The 19,809-nt window shown below is 41.9% G+C and overlaps 3 protein-coding genes across 3 annotated transcripts in view; 2 read left to right on the top strand and 1 right to left on the bottom strand.

The window, feature by feature from the left end:
- Window positions 1-537: 537 nt before the first annotated feature.
- LOC131461189 (tripartite motif-containing protein 16-like) lies at window positions 538-2,831 on the top strand. The gene has a single exon (XM_058632255.1). It carries the CDS (start codon window positions 690-692, stop codon window positions 2,361-2,363), a length of 1,674 nt encoding a protein of 557 aa, XP_058488238.1. The 5' UTR covers window positions 538-689; the 3' UTR covers window positions 2,364-2,831.
- A 3,286-nt stretch (window positions 2,832-6,117) lies between these two features.
- LOC131461164 (tripartite motif-containing protein 29-like) lies at window positions 6,118-9,441 on the top strand. Its single transcript, XM_058632210.1, has one exon. It carries the CDS (start codon window positions 6,700-6,702, stop codon window positions 7,816-7,818), a length of 1,119 nt encoding a protein of 372 aa, XP_058488193.1. The 5' UTR covers window positions 6,118-6,699; the 3' UTR covers window positions 7,819-9,441.
- Window positions 9,442-14,334: 4,893 nt separating this feature from the next.
- Window positions 14,335-19,809, bottom strand: part of rbpjl (recombination signal binding protein for immunoglobulin kappa J region-like) — a gene marked incomplete at its 5' end in the record, with an annotated part of 13,437 nt that continues 7,962 nt past the window's right edge. The window contains 4 exons of the mRNA XM_058632315.1: window positions 14,335-14,890; window positions 17,474-17,577; window positions 18,194-18,349; window positions 18,428-18,568. Coding sequence (XP_058488298.1) covers window positions 14,593-14,890; window positions 17,474-17,577; window positions 18,194-18,349; window positions 18,428-18,568 — 699 coding nt within the window. The remainder of the gene's footprint in view (window positions 14,891-17,473; window positions 17,578-18,193; window positions 18,350-18,427; window positions 18,569-19,809) is intronic.

The following is a 19,809-nucleotide window of genomic DNA, read 5'->3' as shown; positions in this document are numbered from 1 at the left end:
CTTCACGATCCCAGACTGAGCTCCTGCTGACGCCCAGATTAGCAACATTTACCTTAGATCCCAGATTAGAGAGAGAACATTACACCATGATAGAGAAGTGGACTGAGCACAGGAGTAGATTTTGACCTGAAAAGACTGATTTCCACTCATTTGGACGACATTAACAAAGTGTGGTAACTGACCTTTACCATAACCATGATTCAAATCTTCAAAGTTGTACCTCATTAGGACCAGGTTTTGGTCTCCATGACAACTGCTGGTCCTGACAAGGTCAGTGTTTCAAATACAAGAACACTTACACATATTTTAAACTACATATATTTTATAGTAGTATTTGTTATTTGTGGGTTTAACGACAGATTGCATCCATAATTCTTCTAAAAAAATAAATAAAACATCCTGTCCTTGGTTTGGTTGCCATGGCAACAGTCATGGAGTATACAAATGTTTCAATTTTGGATTAAAGTCATCAAAATTCCCTTTGCCTTTGATGATTTTGGTAGGGGTGAAACAGCATGGTGAGTGTGACGACGAAGAGGGAGAAGAAAACGTCTCATCTTCTCAGGAACAACTGTGACTGACTCAGAAGGATGACTGCTGCCACAAAAGAAGGCACTCGTGACATTAAACTGCTAACTACCATAAAACACTGACGAAGAAGAAGAAGACGACAACATCGGGGACAAGAAATGGATGAGAACGTAGATCAGCTGGAGTGGGAGACCTTTTCTTGTCCGATGTGTCTGGATCTGTTGAAAGATCCAGTGGCTATTTTCTGTGGACACAGCTACTGTATGAACTGCATTCAATCCCACTGGGACACGGAGAGTGGGATTTACAGCTGCCTTCAGTGCACACAGACCGTCCTTGGAAGACCGAGACTGATGAAGAACATCTTGTTAGCAGATCTGGTGGAGCAGCTGAGGAAAAGTGCAGTCCAAGCTGCTCCTGCTGATCACTGCTATGCTGGAGCTGAAGACGTGTCCTGTGACGTCTGCACTGGCAGGAAACTGAAGGCTGCCATGTCCTGTTTGAACTGTTTGGCCTCATACTGTGAGAAACACCTCCAGCCTCATTATGAATCCCCTCCATTTAAAAAACACAAGCTCGTGGACCCCTGCAAGAAGCTCCAGAAGAACATCTGCCCCCAACACAATAAGATGATGGACATGTTCTGCTTCACTGATCACCAGCATATCTGTTATCTCTGCTCTGTGGACAAACACAAAGGTCACGACACGGTCACAGCTGCAGCAGGAAGGATGCAGAAGCAGAAAGAGCTCGATCTGAGTCTAGAAGAAATCCAGCAGAGGCTCCAGGACCGAAAGAAAGACGTGGAGATGATTGAACAGAAGGGAAAGGACGTCAATCTCTCCGTGTTTAGAGCCCTGGAGGACAATGAGAACATCTTCACTGAGCTGATCCAACTCCTGAAGAAAACGCGCTCTGGTGTGATGCAGCGGCTCAGATCCCAGCACGAGCCTGAAGAGAGAAGATTCAAAGATCTTCAGGAGAAGCTGCAGCAGGAGATCACTGAGCTGAAGAGGAAAGTCACTGAACTGAAGCAGCTCTCACTCATACAGGATCACAACCAGTTCCTACTCAACTACTGCTCACTGTCAGCACCACTCGGTCCGTCCACTCATTCGTTCAGCATCAACATCGCTCCTGCGAGATTCTGCGAAGACGTGACCGCTGCTTTGTCACAGGTCAGAGGCCAAGTACAGGACGTTCTGACCGGGACATGGACACACATTGGACTGACATTGAATCAAGATGATGTTTTACTGCCACAACCAGAGCCCAGGACCAGAGTGGAATTCTTACAGTATTCACGGGAAATCACGATGGATCCAAACACATTAAACACATGGATAATATTATCTGAGGGAAACAGAAAAGTGACATTAATGAATCACAGACAGTCTTATTCTACTCACCCAGACAGATTTACTGACTGGTATCAGGTCCTGAGTCGAGAGAGTCTGACTGGACGGTGTTACTGGGAGGTGGAGTATCGAGGATTAGGAGTTTATGTAGCAGTCACATACAAGACCTTCAGGAGAGCAGGGAAATCGGTGAAAGGTGTATTTGGATTCAATGACAAATCATGGGCGTTATGTCTTGGCTCCCGTTGTTATTACTTACTTCATAGCAGTATCAGCACGAAAGTCTCAGATGGATTGTCCTCCAGACTAGGAGTGTACCTGGACCATAGTGCAGGTCTTCTGTCGTTTTACAGCGTCTCGAACACCATGACTCTCCTCCACAGAGTCCAGACCACATTCACCCAGCCTCTCTATGTTGGAGTCGGGTTTAAGCATTATCTTCCTGGAGCCACTGCCGAGTTCTGTGACGTGTAAATATAGACCAGCAAGGCCTGTGATAAGCTTGTGTCATTGTCATCTTCTGCTAATCCAGGTCTGGGTCGTGGGAGCAGCAGCCTTAGCAGCCTTAGCAAGGTAGCAAGGGGGATCCAAGGCGTTCCCAGACCAGCTGAGAGTTATAATACCTCCAGCGTGTTCTGAGTGAGCCCCAAGGTCTTGTCCTGGAAGCACATGCCAGAACCACCTCCCCACCAAGTCACAAAACAACACATTTGAACTTACTGATGGAGGTGTGAAATCACTGATTTTCACTATGGACTTTGATACAGGTAGAAAGTTAAGTCTCCAACCAAAAAGGTCTCACCTGCTTTATCAGCAAAGTATTGTTATGATTTCCTAGAATTTTTTAAATTATATTTCAGAGAAAATCGAAAACAACCCTTATTTTTTCTTTTTTTTTTCTTTACTGAATTGTCCGTGTTACCGTGTTACTTATGTCTACGACATGCACGGTACTGAGTTTGTTGCACTGCAATAAAAACTTAAGTCTGTAATTTGTTGAGTCACTTGTGAACCTTTATTCCACAGATAAAAGAACAAAGAATATGTTTTAATAATGCTGTTCTGGAAGATTCTAAAATTAGTAGTTTTACAGGTAACAGGTGAGGTTATCAAGAGTGGGTATAAAAGGAGCCTCCACCAAAGTTTTAGTCTTTGTAAAAGAGGGATGGAACATGGATCCTTCTGTTTTGTGCTTGTTTTTTGCCAAACTTGACGAGAGACTTGTCTGTAGGTAGAAGAAAAATGTTTCTCAGCACAAAATAGTTCCTCATTCCCCAAAAGTCAAAGTCTACTCCACAGGCCTATTAAGTAACGTGTTAGTGCGTGTTAAATTGAATTTGGCCGTATTTTTGCTTTGCAAACTGGACAGAGTGGGACAAACTGTTTCGGAGCTTTTGCATCAATGTTTGTCCGTTGAATGCAGAATCACCTCTTCAGAGGTCGGCATTTCTGGGCCAGGTTGAGTGGCCTCAAAAAAAAACCATCTCTGGGATGCCTCGTGGAAGTTTTCTGGGAGTTTGAGTATGAAAGGAAAACTCAAATTTCCTTCCTCTCATAAGATGGTTTGCACAAAGCATTGCCCTGGTTCTTGGAGGTGGGTGGCTTTCATTGGGGTTTAATTGGCATTGTTGGGGGACATCTAGGTGGTTTGTATCATTAGGGACTTCAAGAGGCAGTTGGTCATGTTGTGTTTTCATGTGGTGGATTTGAGGATGAGGCAAATTGGACACTCTAAATGAACCGTAAATGTGAGTATGACAGTGGACGGTTGTTTGTCTCTATGCAGCCCTGTGATGGATTGGCGAACTGTCCAGGGTGTACGTGTACCCCACCTTTCAGCCTATGTGAGCTGGTGTTAGCAACAGCGCCCCCTGCGGCCTTCATGATAAACTGGTAGATTTTGGCATTTTCTAACACCAAAACTGAGGAAACTGGCCAATATGTAAGACTATTAAGAGACAGAAACTTTTAAGAAGAACTTTGATCTGTAATGGGAGGCTTTGAACACAAGAGTGGTGGGGTTGAAAGGCAGCGTTCAAAGTTCCCAATCACATTTTCCTTTTCATTCTCCTCATTTTCTTATTTCCTGTCTCCACATGTTCTCTTCCAGCTGTAGAGGGCAGCACCACACCTCTCAGTGTACATCCTGCTGGAATTTATTGGAAAAAAGATGAAAGGAACAAGTGACATCACACACACCACCAGAATCTGTATGAAAGCTCCTCAGTTTAGGATTAAAGTCGTCAAATTCCCTTTGATTAAACAGAAGGCAGTAATGGAACAATACTGATCACTGCCAGAAAACAACAGTGTGAGTCAGTGTGAAGAAGGAAAAGAGGAAAGAGAAGAACGCAGAACATTGAAAAACTATTAATCAGTGTTGAGGAAACCCATTTGAAACATCTCATCTTCTCATATGCAACTCTACAACAACAGCATTATTTAAATCCTGATTCATCCACCAAAGACATCACCATAACTGCTATAAAGTTGAAGAACGAGAAGAATGAGAAGAAGTAAAAGAAGACAGCAGGGACAGGAAATGGAGCCGAGAGAAAAAGCTTCCAAGTCCTGTTTGGAATGTTCGGCATCCTCCTGTGAGAAAGACCACCAACCTCATTGTCATTCACCACCATTTGAGAAACAAAACCTCCAGGAGAACATCTGCTCTCTTCACAATAAGACGATGGACATGTTCTGCTACACTGATCAGCAGTGCATTTGTTACCTTTGCTCTGTGTATGACCATAAAGACCACGACACGGTCTCAGCTGCAGCAGAGAGGTCGCAGAAGCAGAAAGAGGTTGAGCTGAGTCTAAAAGAAATCGAGCAGAGGCTCCAGGATAGAAAGAAAGATGCGAGGAAGCTTGAAAAGAAGGGGAAGGGCGTCAATCACTCTGTGGATAAAGCAGTGGAGGACAGTGAGAAGATCTTCACTGAGCTGATCCAACTCCTGAGGGAAAGAAGCTGTGATGTGACGCAGCTGATCAGATCGCAGCAGGAAAATGAAAAGAGAAGATTCAAAGACCTTGAGGAGAAGCTGCAGCAGGAGATCACTGAGCTGAAGAGGAAAGACGATGAACTGAAGCAGCTGTCACTCACACAGGACCACACCCAGTTTCTACTCAACTACCCGTCATTGTCAGGAGAACTCAGTCCATCTACTCACTCATCCAGCATCAGCATCGCTCCTGTGAACTTCTGTGAAGATGTGACAGCAGCTTTGTCACAGGTCAGAGGTCAAGTAAAGGGAGTTCTGACTCAGACATGGAAAAACATGGGACTGACACTGACTCCAGACAATGTTTTAAAGCCGTGACCAGAGCTGAATTGTTATAATAGTCACAGGAAATCACACTGGATACAAGCAAAATGAATGTTATGATGAGAGGAAAACAAAAAAAGGAACATTAATGAGTTACAGTCTTATTCTTGTCACCCAGACGGATTTACTGATAGGTAGAGAGAATCTGACTGAATGGGCTTATTGGTGGAATTTTAAAGTCTTAACCCGTACATCCGTTGACAGATTTAACTACATGTGAGTTGTTTTTCTTTTCTGACTGTACTGTCATGTCGTGATACTTATGTCCACAACATTCAAAACCAGTATTGTGAATCACTTATAGATAAAAGTACAAAGAAATTGTTTTGGTGTGTTTTCAATGACAAACCTAATTGTATTTTGTACAGAAAATGGCACTTGCACCACACTCAAAAACAGTGGGAACAAGAAAAGATGATACAGGTAATGCTGTTCTGGAAACTTCTACAATCAGCAGGTTAACCGGAAACAGGTGAGGTTCTCAAGATTGGGTTTAAAAAGGAGCCTTCACCAAAGTTTTAGTCTTTGCAAAAGTGTGGATGGGTCATGGAAATGTGTTAAGCCCACCTCACACTAGAGGATAATTGAGCGAAAAGTGGTCACCAGTGATCACAGGGCCAACATACATAGATAAACAACGGTCACTCTCACATCCACGGCCAATTAAGGGTGTCCAGTTAACCTAATCTGCATGTTTTTGGACTACGAGAAAACTTTATACAGAAAGGCCGTCAGTTGAATCCAAACTGGTGACTTTACCAGTGACAGAAGTTTCCGAACATGGAGTCCTCAGGTGATTTTATGTGAGAAACCATTATAAAGATTGGGCATAAAAGGAGCCAAAATTTTAGTCTTTGCAAAAGCTTCTTTTTTGTGTCAAACTGGGTCTGGATAGTGTTGATGTCATAGCAATCCGACTCATCCTCTTATCCTTCAACGTTGCTCAGGGAAACTTCTTAGTTCTTTTTCAAGTTTGTTTCACAGGCAGTGTAATGCTGCCATCCACAGTTCGGAGCTCTCACAATTCAAAGTTCTTCTCCAAGTTTCACGGGCCTTATTAAAAACGATAAAGATGAACATACACCACGTGTCACTGTTCACAGAGTATGAAAGCTCCTCAGTTTGGATCAAAGTCATCAATTTCTTTGCCTTTGATCATTAACAAAGAAGACAGTGATGAAAACATTACTGATTCTCACAGTCAGAAAACAACCACATTCTCACAGTGTGAAGAAGACGAAGGAGAAGAACTTCAGCTTCTGATTGAGAACTTTAAATTGTGGAGGGCAGCATCACACTTCTCGGTGTGCAGCCTGCCACGAATTGTTAGAAGAAAAAGCACAACATTGAGAAACTAACAATCAGTGTTGAGGAAAACCAATTGACAGCGAAGACTCAGGAGGACGACTAATGACAAGAAAGGGAGGCGGTAATGCAACATTGAATTGCAAACTACCAAAAAGTTAAAGGAGAACAAGAAGCAGAATGAGTGTGAGAAAAAGAAGACACCAGGAACAAGAAATGGAGCAGGATGAAAATCAGCCAGAGTGGGAAACCTTTATTTGTCCAATCTGTCATGATCTGCTGAAAGACCCGGTGGCGATTCTCTGTGGACACAGCTACTGTATGAACTGTATTCAATCGTACTGGGACACAGAGATTGTCTTCAGCTGCCCCATGTGTAGAGAGACCTTCAAAATGAGGCCGAAACTGACGAAAAACCTCATGTTAGCAGATTTGGTGGAGCAGCTGAAAAAGAATAGACTCCAAGCTGCTGGAGCTGAAGACGTGTCCTGTGATGTCTGCACGGGGAGGAAACTGAAAGCTGCCATGTCCTGTGTGAATTGTTTGGCCTCGTACTGTGAGAAACACCTCCAGCCTCATTATGAGTCACCTCCATTTAAAAAACACAAGCTGGTGGAGCCCTGCAAGAAGCTCCAGGAGAACATCTGCTCTCTCCATGATGTGGTGATGGACATGTTCTGCTGCACTGATCAACAGTGTATCTGTTATCTCTGCTCTGTGGATGAACATAAAGACCACGACACAGTCACAGCTGCAGTGGAAAGGACGCAGAAGCAGAGAGATCTCGATCTGACTCAAAAAGAAATCAAGCAGAAACTCCATGACAGAAAGAAAGATGTGGAGATGCTTGAGCAGCAGAGGAAGGACGTCAATCACTCCGTGAATACAGCAGTGGAGGACAATGAGAAGATCTTCATTGAGCTGATCCAACTCCTGAAGAAAACACGCTCTAATGTGAAGCAGCTGCTCAGATCCCAGCAGGAACCTGAAGAGAGAAGTATCAAAGATCTTCAGGAGAAGCTGCAGCAGGAGATCACTGAGCTGAAGAGGAAAGACACCAAACTGAAGCAGCTCTCACTCATACAGGATCACAACCAGTTTCTACTCAACTACCCGTCACTGGCAGGAGAACTCAGTCCGTCTACTCACTCATCCAGCGTCAACATCGCTCCTGCAAGCATCTGTAAAGACGTGACAGCAGCTGTGTCACAGGTCAGAGGTCAAGTAGAGGACATTCTGACTGAGACATGGACAATCATCGGACTGACATTGACTCAAGACGATGATTTACTGCCATGACAGTGCTGAATTCTTACTATATCGACAGGAAATGGAACTGGATCCACACCTGAATGTTATTATCTGAGGAAAATGGACAAGGAACATTAACAAATCACTTTTTCTAGTCATCCAGACAGATTTACTGATCGGTGTCAGGTTCTGAGTCAAGAGTCTGACTGGACGGTGTCACATACAAGACTTTCAGGAGAGCAGGGACATCAGTGTGTTTGGATCAGTGTTTGGATTCAATGACAAATCTTTGGCGTTACGTCTTGGTTCCGGTTGTTGTTGCAGTTTCAGGACTCAAGTCTCAGCTGGATTGTCCTCCAGAGAAGGATTGTATCTAGATTACAGTGAAGGTATTTATCACTGATTTTCCCGATGGACTTTGGTGCTGGTAGCAAGAGCGTTCAGACGTTCAGTTCCTAGAGTTTTTCAATTAAATTTAAAATATACAAATAATTTTCAAAAATCATTGAGATATTTAATCAACATGTTTTGAAGTTTAAAATCTAATAGAGCCCCTAGTGTCTCTAATGTTAATTTTAAGCAATTACATGTCAGTTGTTTTAGTTTTTTCTTTTCTGTGCTGTGACACTTTTCTGCAACCATCACAATACAAATTTACCAAAAACATTATTGGGCAAACAAATATTTACTAAATAAGATTTGTTCCAGACTGAGAACCGGTTTTACTTGTGTAACCCCGGCACTGACCACCAGATGGTGTCAACAAGCACTTACCTCTGCATTAATGTAAGAAGAACCTGTTGAGAAACATCTGTATGCCAGGCGAGTTCTGCTCCGTCTGTGAGCTGCAAGTTTCCCCCAGTAAAAGACGTTAACACTGTCACCACAGCTACATCCTGTCCGCTCTTTCAAAACAAGAGCCATATGATGGCTTTCAGAAATCAGACTCAAAAAATCACTTTTATGGCTAACCCCCCCCCACCACCAGTGAAATGAACCATAATTACACGACAATGTCAGAAACATGTCAGGTCAACAACCTGGTGATTGACTTGTACACTTGAGTTATTTTCTCAACCAGGTGATTTCCAGAAAGTAGGTCATGTCAGGCTTGTTTGACTCTTTGCCGATGATGGACGATGTTCGCAGTGAGCTCGTAAAACACAGTTCACACCACGATACGAGGCATTTAACGTCTGTGGAGGCTCATAAATTTTTCCCCTCCTTGCAATTCTGCTCTACATGTGACCCTGGACCGTCTGGGTATCTGGGGTAACTTCCTGTGGTGTGCACAATTACACGACACATACACACACAGGTTTGTGCAGCTATCCTTTGAAAGACTCGCACTGATTTCCATTCATTTGGACATCCTTAACCTCCCTTTAACTTAACCGTAGCCCAACAGCCAAAGCATTATCTCTACCAGTTAAAACCCAACCCTAACTTTAACCGTAACCACAACTCAAATCTTAGTCCTAAACTTAACCAGTTCTTCAGAAACGAGGTTCTGGCTCCATGAGGACTACTGGTCCTGACAAGGTCAGTGTTTATGACAGAAAATGGTCCTGAAGAGGTAACAAATACAAGAACACACACTCACATACACAAGAAGAGGTGAACAGGAGGAATGCACATCTGTATTTGTTCCTGTCAGGACTAGACTAAAGGGACTCAAGGCATGTGTGTTGTCCTGGTTATATAATAAAAGGATTTGTTTGACTTTCAAAGGCTGTATTATCTTTAGTGTGTGTGTATTTGTGTGTATTTGTATGTATGTGTTTGCAGTGGCTTGTGAGGACACAGTTTGATTCAAACCTATCAAAGTCCTGGTCCTCACAAAAGAGCTATTTGAGGGTTAAGACTCGGTTTAAGGGTTAGGATTAGGTTTAGGTTAAGGCATTTAGTTGTAATGGTTTGGGTAAGGTGCTAAAAAATGCATCATGTCATTGAATGTCCTCATTAAGGATGCTGTACATGTTCACGTTGACCCAGATCAAGAGAAACTAAGTGTCAGACATGACACGACTACTGCTACATCCACACTAATTCATTCAATTAACAAAATCATCTAAAGCTTTTATATTAACCTCTCAAAATTCAGTACTTATGAACAGCAGGGGCAGTGCAGAGGCAGTAATGCCATTGTCACGATGCAGTTAACCTAGGGTCCTTACATATGATCTATGGTGGAGCAACGATAGCCTTATATCCTGATCTCAGAAGTAAAGTGAGGTACAGTGAGGTATTGCATTTAAAACCAGCAGGAGCCAAGCAGGCAAGAGCCGTGTTTCCACAGTTGCGTTCAGCATGGTGCATATTTTTTTGAGTTTCCATTAGGAATAGTACAAAAATAATCGTCCCCAACCGTTCCATTATTTGGTACCCTTCCCTTGGGGTACCAGAATAATGGTATGGTATGGTACAGGTGGAGCTGAGCTACAGAAAAGCCCCGCCTACCAAGTAAAGGTACTGTTCTCAATGGAAATGCAAGCCTGACTGAGGACTTTACCACCATATTGTACCATACTCGGAATCATTTGCTGCCTTTTCACACAGGAAACAGAAGTTTTGTAAACAACAACCTCTCCCACACCAAAGTGCATCGAGAAAATCATCAATTTTACATCATGGCACACATAAGTTGTTGATCCACTGCTGCCTCCACAAACAAGTTCCAATAAGTTATTTTGTGAATTCTGTGTTTTAAATCCCGGTTTAACTCAGTGACACAAACTTATCAAACAGGACAGAATTACACTAGCAGCTTCTGTGTCCCCACAAGCTAACATCTATGATTTTCTCTTTGGTTTAGGAGAGTGAATGGTTTAAAACTCTCGGCTATGGTCAGAAAATGTTTGTCTTAACAGTGAGATAAAGTGGAAAACACTTTGTTGAGACATTGTAGACTTGAGCTGGAATAGATTTTATTCGGTGAACCTTTTGGCTAAGAGGCTAAAATCAGTATTTCTTGCTGTAGTTTTCAGGAGCACACGGGCCTTTCACGGCGCTAACTCAAAACTTGAACTTTCCCTTAAAGTACAAGCTAGCTCAACAGTTAACATCCTCCATTTTAAAACTACAATAAAAACAAATGGGGTCAAGCACACAAACGTTGTTGCTAACTGTTGCTGAGATAGTTTTTGCGGCGTAACTAAACTGTTGCCGCCCTCGTCTTCTCCTCGTGTTTTGTGGATGGTAACGACTGCTGCTGCTGCTGCTGCTGCCACCTGGAGATAATCTCCATTAGCCATCATTAGCATTCCTCCCATATTTCTCATGCTCCGTTAGCTTTGGACAATTAGCTGCTCTGCTCATATTTCTCAGATCACCTGACAGGAGGATTCCTCGGCGACAGCTCCTGTCAGCAGCGGCAGCTGAACAGCTGTGAGCAGCTGCTCCTGAAGACGAGCGGACAGTGTCCTGCTGTCAGAGCGTCTGTGCCGGGACAGACAGTGTCTCCTCTTGTCTTAGTTTGTCTTTTATCAGCTCCTCTCTGCTGTATTTATCATTTCATTCGACCTCTCCCAGCCTTGATTTCTTCCGCTAACGTGGACACTCCTCGTCCAGACTCCCTGTTTTCCTCGTCTTCTCCTTTTTTTGCCTCTCTGCATTTTCTCCTGTTTTCCGCTCTCTCTCTCTTCCCTGCTGTCTGTCCATCACAGTGATGTTAAGGTGATGATGTGTAGGAGCAGAGTTAGACAGTAGGTTCCTTTATGCCACTGTAATACACAAGAAACCCCACAGTGGCCGGGGGCCCCTCGGCCACACTGTGAAGGATATTAGAGCTAAAGCTGCGAGGGTCGAGGGGCCCTCAATAACACACACACACACACACACACACACACACATATGCGTGTGCACATGTGGTTCCCTGTGAGGATTCAAAAATGTACTCTAATCCAGTTTCCCTTTAAACTGTAGAAAGAATCCCAAGTGTAACAAAGCTCTCTTCCATTAAAATACAATATTTTTTTGTAAAAGCTGATAAAATATAGTATATATAGTATATATATATATAGTTTAGGTATAGACTTAAAGGTTTCGGCAGCTTTTCACATTTTGGACGGCTTTATTTGGACTTGGATGAGACTGAAGATGCAGACTCTCATGTTTTTGTGTAACAGGTCAAATAAATTTGGCATACAACATTAACATTGTATATTACCTGTGCTTACAGATACACATGTTTAGCCCGCAGTCTTAAAGGGATAGTCGTGGCTGTTTAAATTGTGATTATATGAACTGAATTATTTTCATAATCTACTAATCTGTCGACTGTTTTCTCTGTGAATGCTTGTGAGTACTTGTTTGGTCCAGAAAATGTTGAAAAATGTCAATCGAATGTATTGTTTTGTCCACAATCCAAAATGGTTCAGTTTGAATGATTTCTTTGTCGCATGGAGCAAAGAAACTACTTAGGAAGATGGACTTGTATAAATTATTGGAAAAAGACTTTGGCAAATTGAAAACCAGTATGAGACAGGCAGACATCAGGAACAACAGCCTGCTTAAATCTTATCTTGCTTTTTAAAAGCTCTTTTCCAACAAGATACATGGTTTACAGACTTCCATTTCCAGTCATAAAAGGCTTTGTAATGGCAAAATAAAGCAGCAAATATATTATTTAGATTTCATATTAAGCAGCTTTTTATTTTATGACATGAGCCGTTTGTTTTAATGAGTGGCAAAAATCTGTTTTTTTTTCCCAGTAACTCATTCAACTAATAACTTTTTTACAGTTCACTCACTTATTGTGAGTGAACTGTAAAAAACCCAAACCCATCATGAAGAACAAATGATGTAATGTAAACAGATGGGTTGCAGGAGATAATTTTCTAATCATTTCTTTTCTAATAATTTTTCTAAAAAATAAACAAATTTTCTTAAGCTAAAATGCATGTTTAAAATGATATATTTAATTTACTAATTCAAAATGATAGTAGTTTGAGTTGCTACATTATTTCACCCACAAGTGGGTCCTCAAACAGATAGTTTTGGAAACAGTGTCTTGGATGATGATGGCGGATCATCATCACTGCAAAGGTCATCTTTCATCTTAATTATTTGACGTCAGACAATCACGAAGCAGAGTAAATGTTGTGATGACAGAGTGAGGTTGTGAAGAAAGGCTGCATTCACAGCCAAAATGAGCCGAGAGCACAGAGAGTGCAGGAGGTGAAGGGTCTGCGTGAAGAGTGGAGGTGTGTTCCTGTGGACGGGAACCTAAGAATGGCTCTTTTCATTCATCAGGATGGAGGGAAAAAACGTGGCGTGCGCCAGTGTTTAGGGCACGTGAATCTGTCCGTTTGAAGCTTCTCCCTCATGACAGAGATTAGGAGTCTGGAGTCCGCTGGGTCTTGTGCTCCTGCCCGTCGTCTTCCTCCTCCATTCCCACACATGTTTGTCTTGTTAATGATGAGGAAGGAGAAGAACAGGAAGGGAGAAGGAGCGCAGGAAGAAAGACACATGCCGCCCTGTTCCCGTCAGAACATCAGACACGTGAGGTTTGAAGGTGGTGGAGGGTCGGCAGCATGAAGGAGCAGCTGCTGTGAAGTTATGCAGCAGTCGAGACCTTAAAGAAATAAAGTTCAACACATTTCACGATTAATATTGAACGTGTCACTCGAGAGGAAATAAAAATCACGTCAGGAAAAGGAACAGAGTTGATGGTTTGTCGTTGTCTGATGTTGGGCGGTTGTGGTTGTTGCCTGATGACTGGTTGGTTGATTGAGTGAATTGGTTGGTTCATTCATATTAGTTGTTGGTGGTTGGTTGGTGGGCTAGTTAGTTGGTTGGTGGATGGTTTCTGGTAGGTTGGTTATAAACTTGTTAGTTGATTTGTTGTGGTTGGCGGTTGGCAGTTGTTTTTTTGATTGGCAGAAGTTGGTTGGGGAAGGTTTTCGGTTGGTTGGTTCATGGTTAGTGGTTGATTGGTTAGTTGGTTGGTTGACTGACTGGTGTACATTGTTGGTGGTTTATGTTTGGTTGGCTGGTTGATTGACAGATGTTGGTTGTTGGAGGTTTACAGTTGGGTGATTGTTGATTTGTGGTTTCTGGTTGGTTGGTTAATTGATCGATTCCTTTCATCTTTTGTCAGATTGTCTGTTTCCCTGGAAACAGACGATCTGAGTGAATGTCCTCATATGACCTGAGAATGAGAAGTCATCACAGTTAGTGTGAGAACTCCGTAAGAGATGATAACAGTGGAATTTTGATGTACTGTGATGGGAAGTCCAGTCACGGTTGTGTGATCACCTCCTGCTACGCTCAGTCAGAACAAACCTCTTCTTGTTCCTGCTTTGGACCACACACTTAATGAATCATAACTCAAGTCAAACAGATCAAACACTGAGTAAACACAAAGAGCAGTGAAGGGTTAGACGACGGCGGCTCCGCTCCACTGGTTTGTTGCTGCTACCTGACACTTTGATAAATTAGATTAATATAATTTGGGTGTAAGCTTGAAGGAACAGTAGTTTATGTTGTTACTCTGAGATTAAGAACAAAACTAAACACTATTATTCAGAATTTTCTCAGAAGAGTCAAACTGCTCACATTTTAAAACAGATTTTTATGCAGGGAATTCACGTTGTACTTTTAAATAAGTTTAATGATCAGAGGGAACTGGATTGTCTCTATTGATTCTCACAGTTTCCACTGAAACGATTCAGAATTTTCTGATTCAACAAACATTATCAATGATAATAGAGTCAAAATCTCTAACTCAAGCTTCAACATTGGGCAGTTCATTGTTTTTTTTTAACCAACTCCAGCTGATAATCAGATTGTGCTCCAAACCTTCACTGGAAGACAGCTTTGTCAACTTTGCATGAAGAGGTGGAAGTTTGCTCGGGTGAACTCCTGATGGATGGTCTCCAAGAGGACGTCGTCCTCCTGGCTTCTGTCCATCCCCCCTTCTCTTCTCCCTCCTCCAGCCCCTCGCACAGACGGAGGCGGCTTGAGTTCAGGGGTGTAGGTGAAACTGAACGACGTGCGATAAATCAGGCCGTCCAGTCGAATGAGAGACAGAGGGATGGTGGTGACGCAGCGCTGAGAGCGCCAGCCGTCACTGAACGCAGAGACATCGGGAACGACGCAGAGCAGAGATTTGGGAGACCTGAGGAGAGAAGTAAAACAACGGAGGTCAGACGTGGTGATGCAGAATTTACCTGTAGATCAGATTTACGTAACAGTCAACGATCATAGCTTTGTTTCCATGGCAGAAACCAGGATCCTTTACCTGGAACCAGGGTCTTAAACCTTTTCTTGAAATGATTGTGAGGGAAATTCATAACACCTCAGTCAGTCTTTAGCATTCTACAAAACCTCCTCCAGAATGATGGTGTTAAAAATGAATGCACCACACAATGATGACAGCAAAATCGTTATCCATGTTCATATTTAGTGCCCAATTAACTTTGCTTTCACTATGTTATTCATTTGGCTACTGGTGTGTTTCCATATAAACATGCTGATGATCATGGGAGAGGCGGTCTTGCTCCACCTTGACCGTAAGGTACCAAAGAATAGCACCGTTGGGGCTGGTTATTCTGCTACTTGTCTATGGTAAAAAAAAGTACCATACCTAGCAAACCTGAACCATTCCACATGGAAACTCGGCTAAAGTGGCTCTTATCATGACATAACACAGCATCAGATGTAAGGAAAATCACCTGTTTCCTCACTGTTCATCTCGCTACTGCTGTCTGTGACAGAAATCAAACAGGAACCACAAGATTTTTTTTTGTTCCTGGAAAAACTCCCCGCTCTCAAATTTGTACATTATGATAAAGTATAGGAACCTTTGGGGAGGGGTTTGCAGAGATAAACAGTCAGTCAATGTCCTCAATATCTTTTAAAATAAACTTCCTGATTTAACGTTTTCATTGTAGCGCTGTGTGCACACTTTATATATAATACATAAATATATGGTATTTAGATGAGATTTTGAATGAGATTATGTAGTTATGTAGAAGACAGACTAAACACAATCGTGTGGGTGATATGAAATACTAGCGAGGAACAGACACATTTAACTCCCTGCTACAAAGCGCTTCATTCACCTCTGGTTTAAACGGCAGTGAAGGATCATGTTCCTAATTGGCTGCAGCCTCTTGTGCAAACAACGTCGTGTGGTTGAGTGTTGTAGAAACACGGATTACCTCCCTCATGATGGGAGGTGTATTTGCTGGTGGTGAGCCGGTCTCAGCCAGAGACCCTGGCTTACGACGTCTCAGCACTTCTGCTGCGGGATCTGAGGTGGATTCTCACGTCAGAGACGCTTGTTTCGTTTGAGACGCGTCATGTGAGATTCTGTGAGGAGACGCCTGGATGTCAAGTTTCTGCAGGGCCCTTATGTCATTTATGAAGTGAGGAAAGCTGTGTTCCCTGTGAGCCAGACTCAGTTACTCCAGGTGATGAGTTTAACATAAGACCCTTTAAGCATCACACCTCCTGTCTGAGTTAATATTTTTAAAATGGATGAACAAAAAATCTGCTCATTTCACAAATGTATTCACAAATCTGTCGATCCGTTATCATACAACATTCAGATTTTTCTTTAAAAAAATGTATTAATAAGCAAAACTTTACAAACTTTATAAAGTATGAAATTGATTTGAAATCTGACAAAAACAGCAAAAGAAAATCTATAATTTCTCCAAGAGGTTTCAACAACTAAAGTCAGATGTCGCTAATTATATGTATGTTACAAGCTAAATTCAAAGCTAAGTAAGATAATCAATATTGGCTGATCTAGCATTACAAGCTAAATCAGCAAATTTAGCTAGAAGCTAGAAAATGGTTGCTCTATTGCTAGCAACAAATGATTTCTATTACAAGCTATGTTAGCTAAGAGCTAGTGATCAATGTCACCAACACATTACTATTTTAACAAGCTAAATTGGCTAAGGTAGCTATAAGCTAGAGAACATGTCCATGGTATTGTCCATGGAGTGTGAAAACAATTTCCCTTTAGCTAAGGTAGGTTAGTAAGAGCTGGTGATCAAGGTTAACAACACATTACTAGCTTTACAAGCTAAATTAACAAAGGGTGGTGATACGGTGTAAGTGTAGTCAGCTAAAGTCTATGTCAGTGATGGTGTAATGTAATATATTGCATGTTTTAATGTGTTAAGCTGTCGTTAAGGGAAATTCAGTCACATCAAATATCCAGTTACTTTCAGTTGAGTAATTCTTGTACAGCGTTATCAGGTCCTGTTGTTATGTTTTAGTGGAATTCCTCAACAAATACCAAAGGAACTGCTTTTTAAAACTGGAACAAATGAAATATAATTTGGGTTCAAACGTCTTGGTTACATAATATGTTGATATTTAGGTCAACTTTTATGAGCAGTCTCACTTAAAACTGTAATTTGTACGTTGTGCTGTCCAGATATGACCAGCTGCATCAGAGCAATTACATTATGAAGAATCATTATATTCAGTAATGAAAGCAAAGGAACTGTTCATAAATTGATCCAATTGATTGAACTCAGAATGATAAAGTGTTTCCTGTTTTCACAGATACATTTTTGTTCGTTTAAAGAAAAAAAAAAAGGCTAAACATGCAATTTGAGCCTCAGAACTACATCTGTTATTCAAGAAAACCAGGAAAAACACCTGCTGACCAATAAAAGTACAGTAATGATAACTGTTGGTACAGTAAAGTAAAACTGCAACAGATAGTTTTATAACTTACTTGAACATAGTTTCAGCTTCATTGTTTCCAAACCAGACTTTGAGATGAGGGCTGAAGTTTTCTCCGTGGATTTCTAGCATCGCGACGTGTCCTCCACCGTTTACCTGCGGTAACAAAAACAAACTTTTGTCGACAGAAATATATGTGTTACCTCCGACCGGGAGGTTCTGTTTTCATCGATGTGGGTTTATCTATGTTTGTCCTATTAGCGACATATCTGAATTTCTTTGCGCCTCTTGGAAGCGAGAGTCTGGCATTAATGACATTATTCACACTTACAAGATACACTTAAGTTAAAATATTTCAATATCACACCTAGATACATTTGCATCTACTCTAGTAATGTGTTGTACTTACTAATCTACCTTAGCTAAAGCTGGTAAGGTAAATAGTTTGTTGTTCATAAACCATGGTCATGTTCCGTAAGCTTATAGCTATTTTTGCCTTGTTAGCTTGTAAAGCTAGTAATGTCTTTCAACTTTGAAAACCAGCTCTTAGCTTCCTTGGCTAACTTAGCTTGTAAAGGAAATAGTTTGTTCCCTAGTTCATGAGCCAGCTGCAGGAAACCCCGAATTTCTGAATATAAAAAACTACAAAGTGGAAAAATAGTCCCTTGGGAAAACACTCCCCTTTGATAACGTAAACGTTCTGAATTCTATATGACTAAAATATCAATTATTAACTTACATCCACCAAATATTACCTGCATTACAAACCCACCTCCAACCCTGTGATAACAGGAAAAGGACTGACTGGTGTCTGGATGCAGGCCAGACCCTCATTAAAGGTGAATTCCACCATTTCTACTCCAATGATGGTCCAACAGGCTCCGTCGTTCAGCACCACTCTGCTGGAGTCTTTGGCGCTGGAGGGAGCCTGGAGGAAAAATAAAGAAAGCGTATGAGATGTAGGGAGGAGATGTTTGGATGCTGGACAGAGAGGCAGCAGTCTCACCTGGTACTGTACGATGTTGTCATTAGATAGACACAGGTAGGCGTGAGGGTTGTCTTTGAACTGCAGGGCGCATTTATGCAGCTGAGACACGGGCTCGTCCACGTCTAAGATGGCGTGCTGCTTGTTGACTTTACGAATCACCTAACAGAATTAAGAAAAGTTAATATACACATATTTATGGATTTATATGTGATGAAACAAATCTTAAAAGCTAAGCCCCTCCTACCAGATGAGCACAGATAGTCATACGTGACAAATGACACGTACGTCATCTTGCATCTCAACAAAATATCCAGATATTATTTATCACCCAGCTTTACAGAAATAGTGATTTGATTTATCTCCTGATAAATATTGATATTGTGATATTCTTTTCCTCCGTACACTTAAATCGGACTGTTTTTGTTAGGGCTGATGCTGATGCAGCTGAAAGTCTCTGTACATTCGTGCGTCTCTGTTCACGTCTGCAGTCCCTGAACGTCGACCACAACCCGAGCACTCGTCACGCGAGGCGAGATCCTGCGTCTTTAAACAAACCAGAGCAGCCACAGGCCTTGGCTACATAAACATGGAGAGGTGTAAAAGTGCAGGTGCAGAGAAAGAGAGAGAGAGCGCCACCCGGCTGAGGCTGTTATTCAAGAGGTGCTGAAATGAAAGGCCCCGCTCAGCAGTTCTATAATTTAAACTATAACCTTTGGGATTAGCAGATTATGTAACACACACACATCTGTGAGACACATGGAAAATAAAGTCTTTCTGATGATGCTAGATGATCAAACCAAGTATGTTCCAATTCAGTTTTGGTAAGAATCTACACACTGATGATGTTGACGATGAAATGTGGTACGTGTATGCAAAATCAGGCTAAACCCTGTACCACAATCAGACAGATTTCAGGCCTAATCTGGTCCTTCCAACAATCCTGGAGTCTCTGTCTGATTTGAACAGATTATCTGGCCAAATTATCCTGTAGTGTGAGGGATTAACAGATATGATTTTAACTTCATCAGAGTCTTCCCGATTTCAAATCTGAAGTATTAAACATGTTTGATCATTTACGACTGAACAGTGATTGGGGGCGTGAGCAGAAACCTGCAATAACCAATGAGAGCGAGTCGACCGGGAAACGGATGATTGCGTACTTTTGTTTAGAACCCTAACTTGTACAAGACAAAGTCAGGACAAAACATCCAACACACAACAACAGCTATTAACTGACGATGACGACAGTCCACCTACAAATCTGTTTATATTCTGAAATCACGTTAAATCACTCTGGATCGATTTCTCAGGATTAAAACGTTGAAAATCGGTGGCACAGTTGGTTGTGTGTGTGGTCTCCCCACGTTCTTAAAATCAAGTCAGATATGAAAATCCTCTAG

The sequence above is a fragment of the Solea solea genome, chromosome 6 (genome assembly GCF_958295425.1).
Source record: "Solea solea chromosome 6, fSolSol10.1, whole genome shotgun sequence".
Taxonomy (NCBI): Eukaryota; Metazoa; Chordata; class Actinopteri; order Pleuronectiformes; family Soleidae; genus Solea; species Solea solea.
Note: the sequence above shows the minus strand (reverse complement) of the source record. Positions and strands in the feature narration are given on the sequence as shown.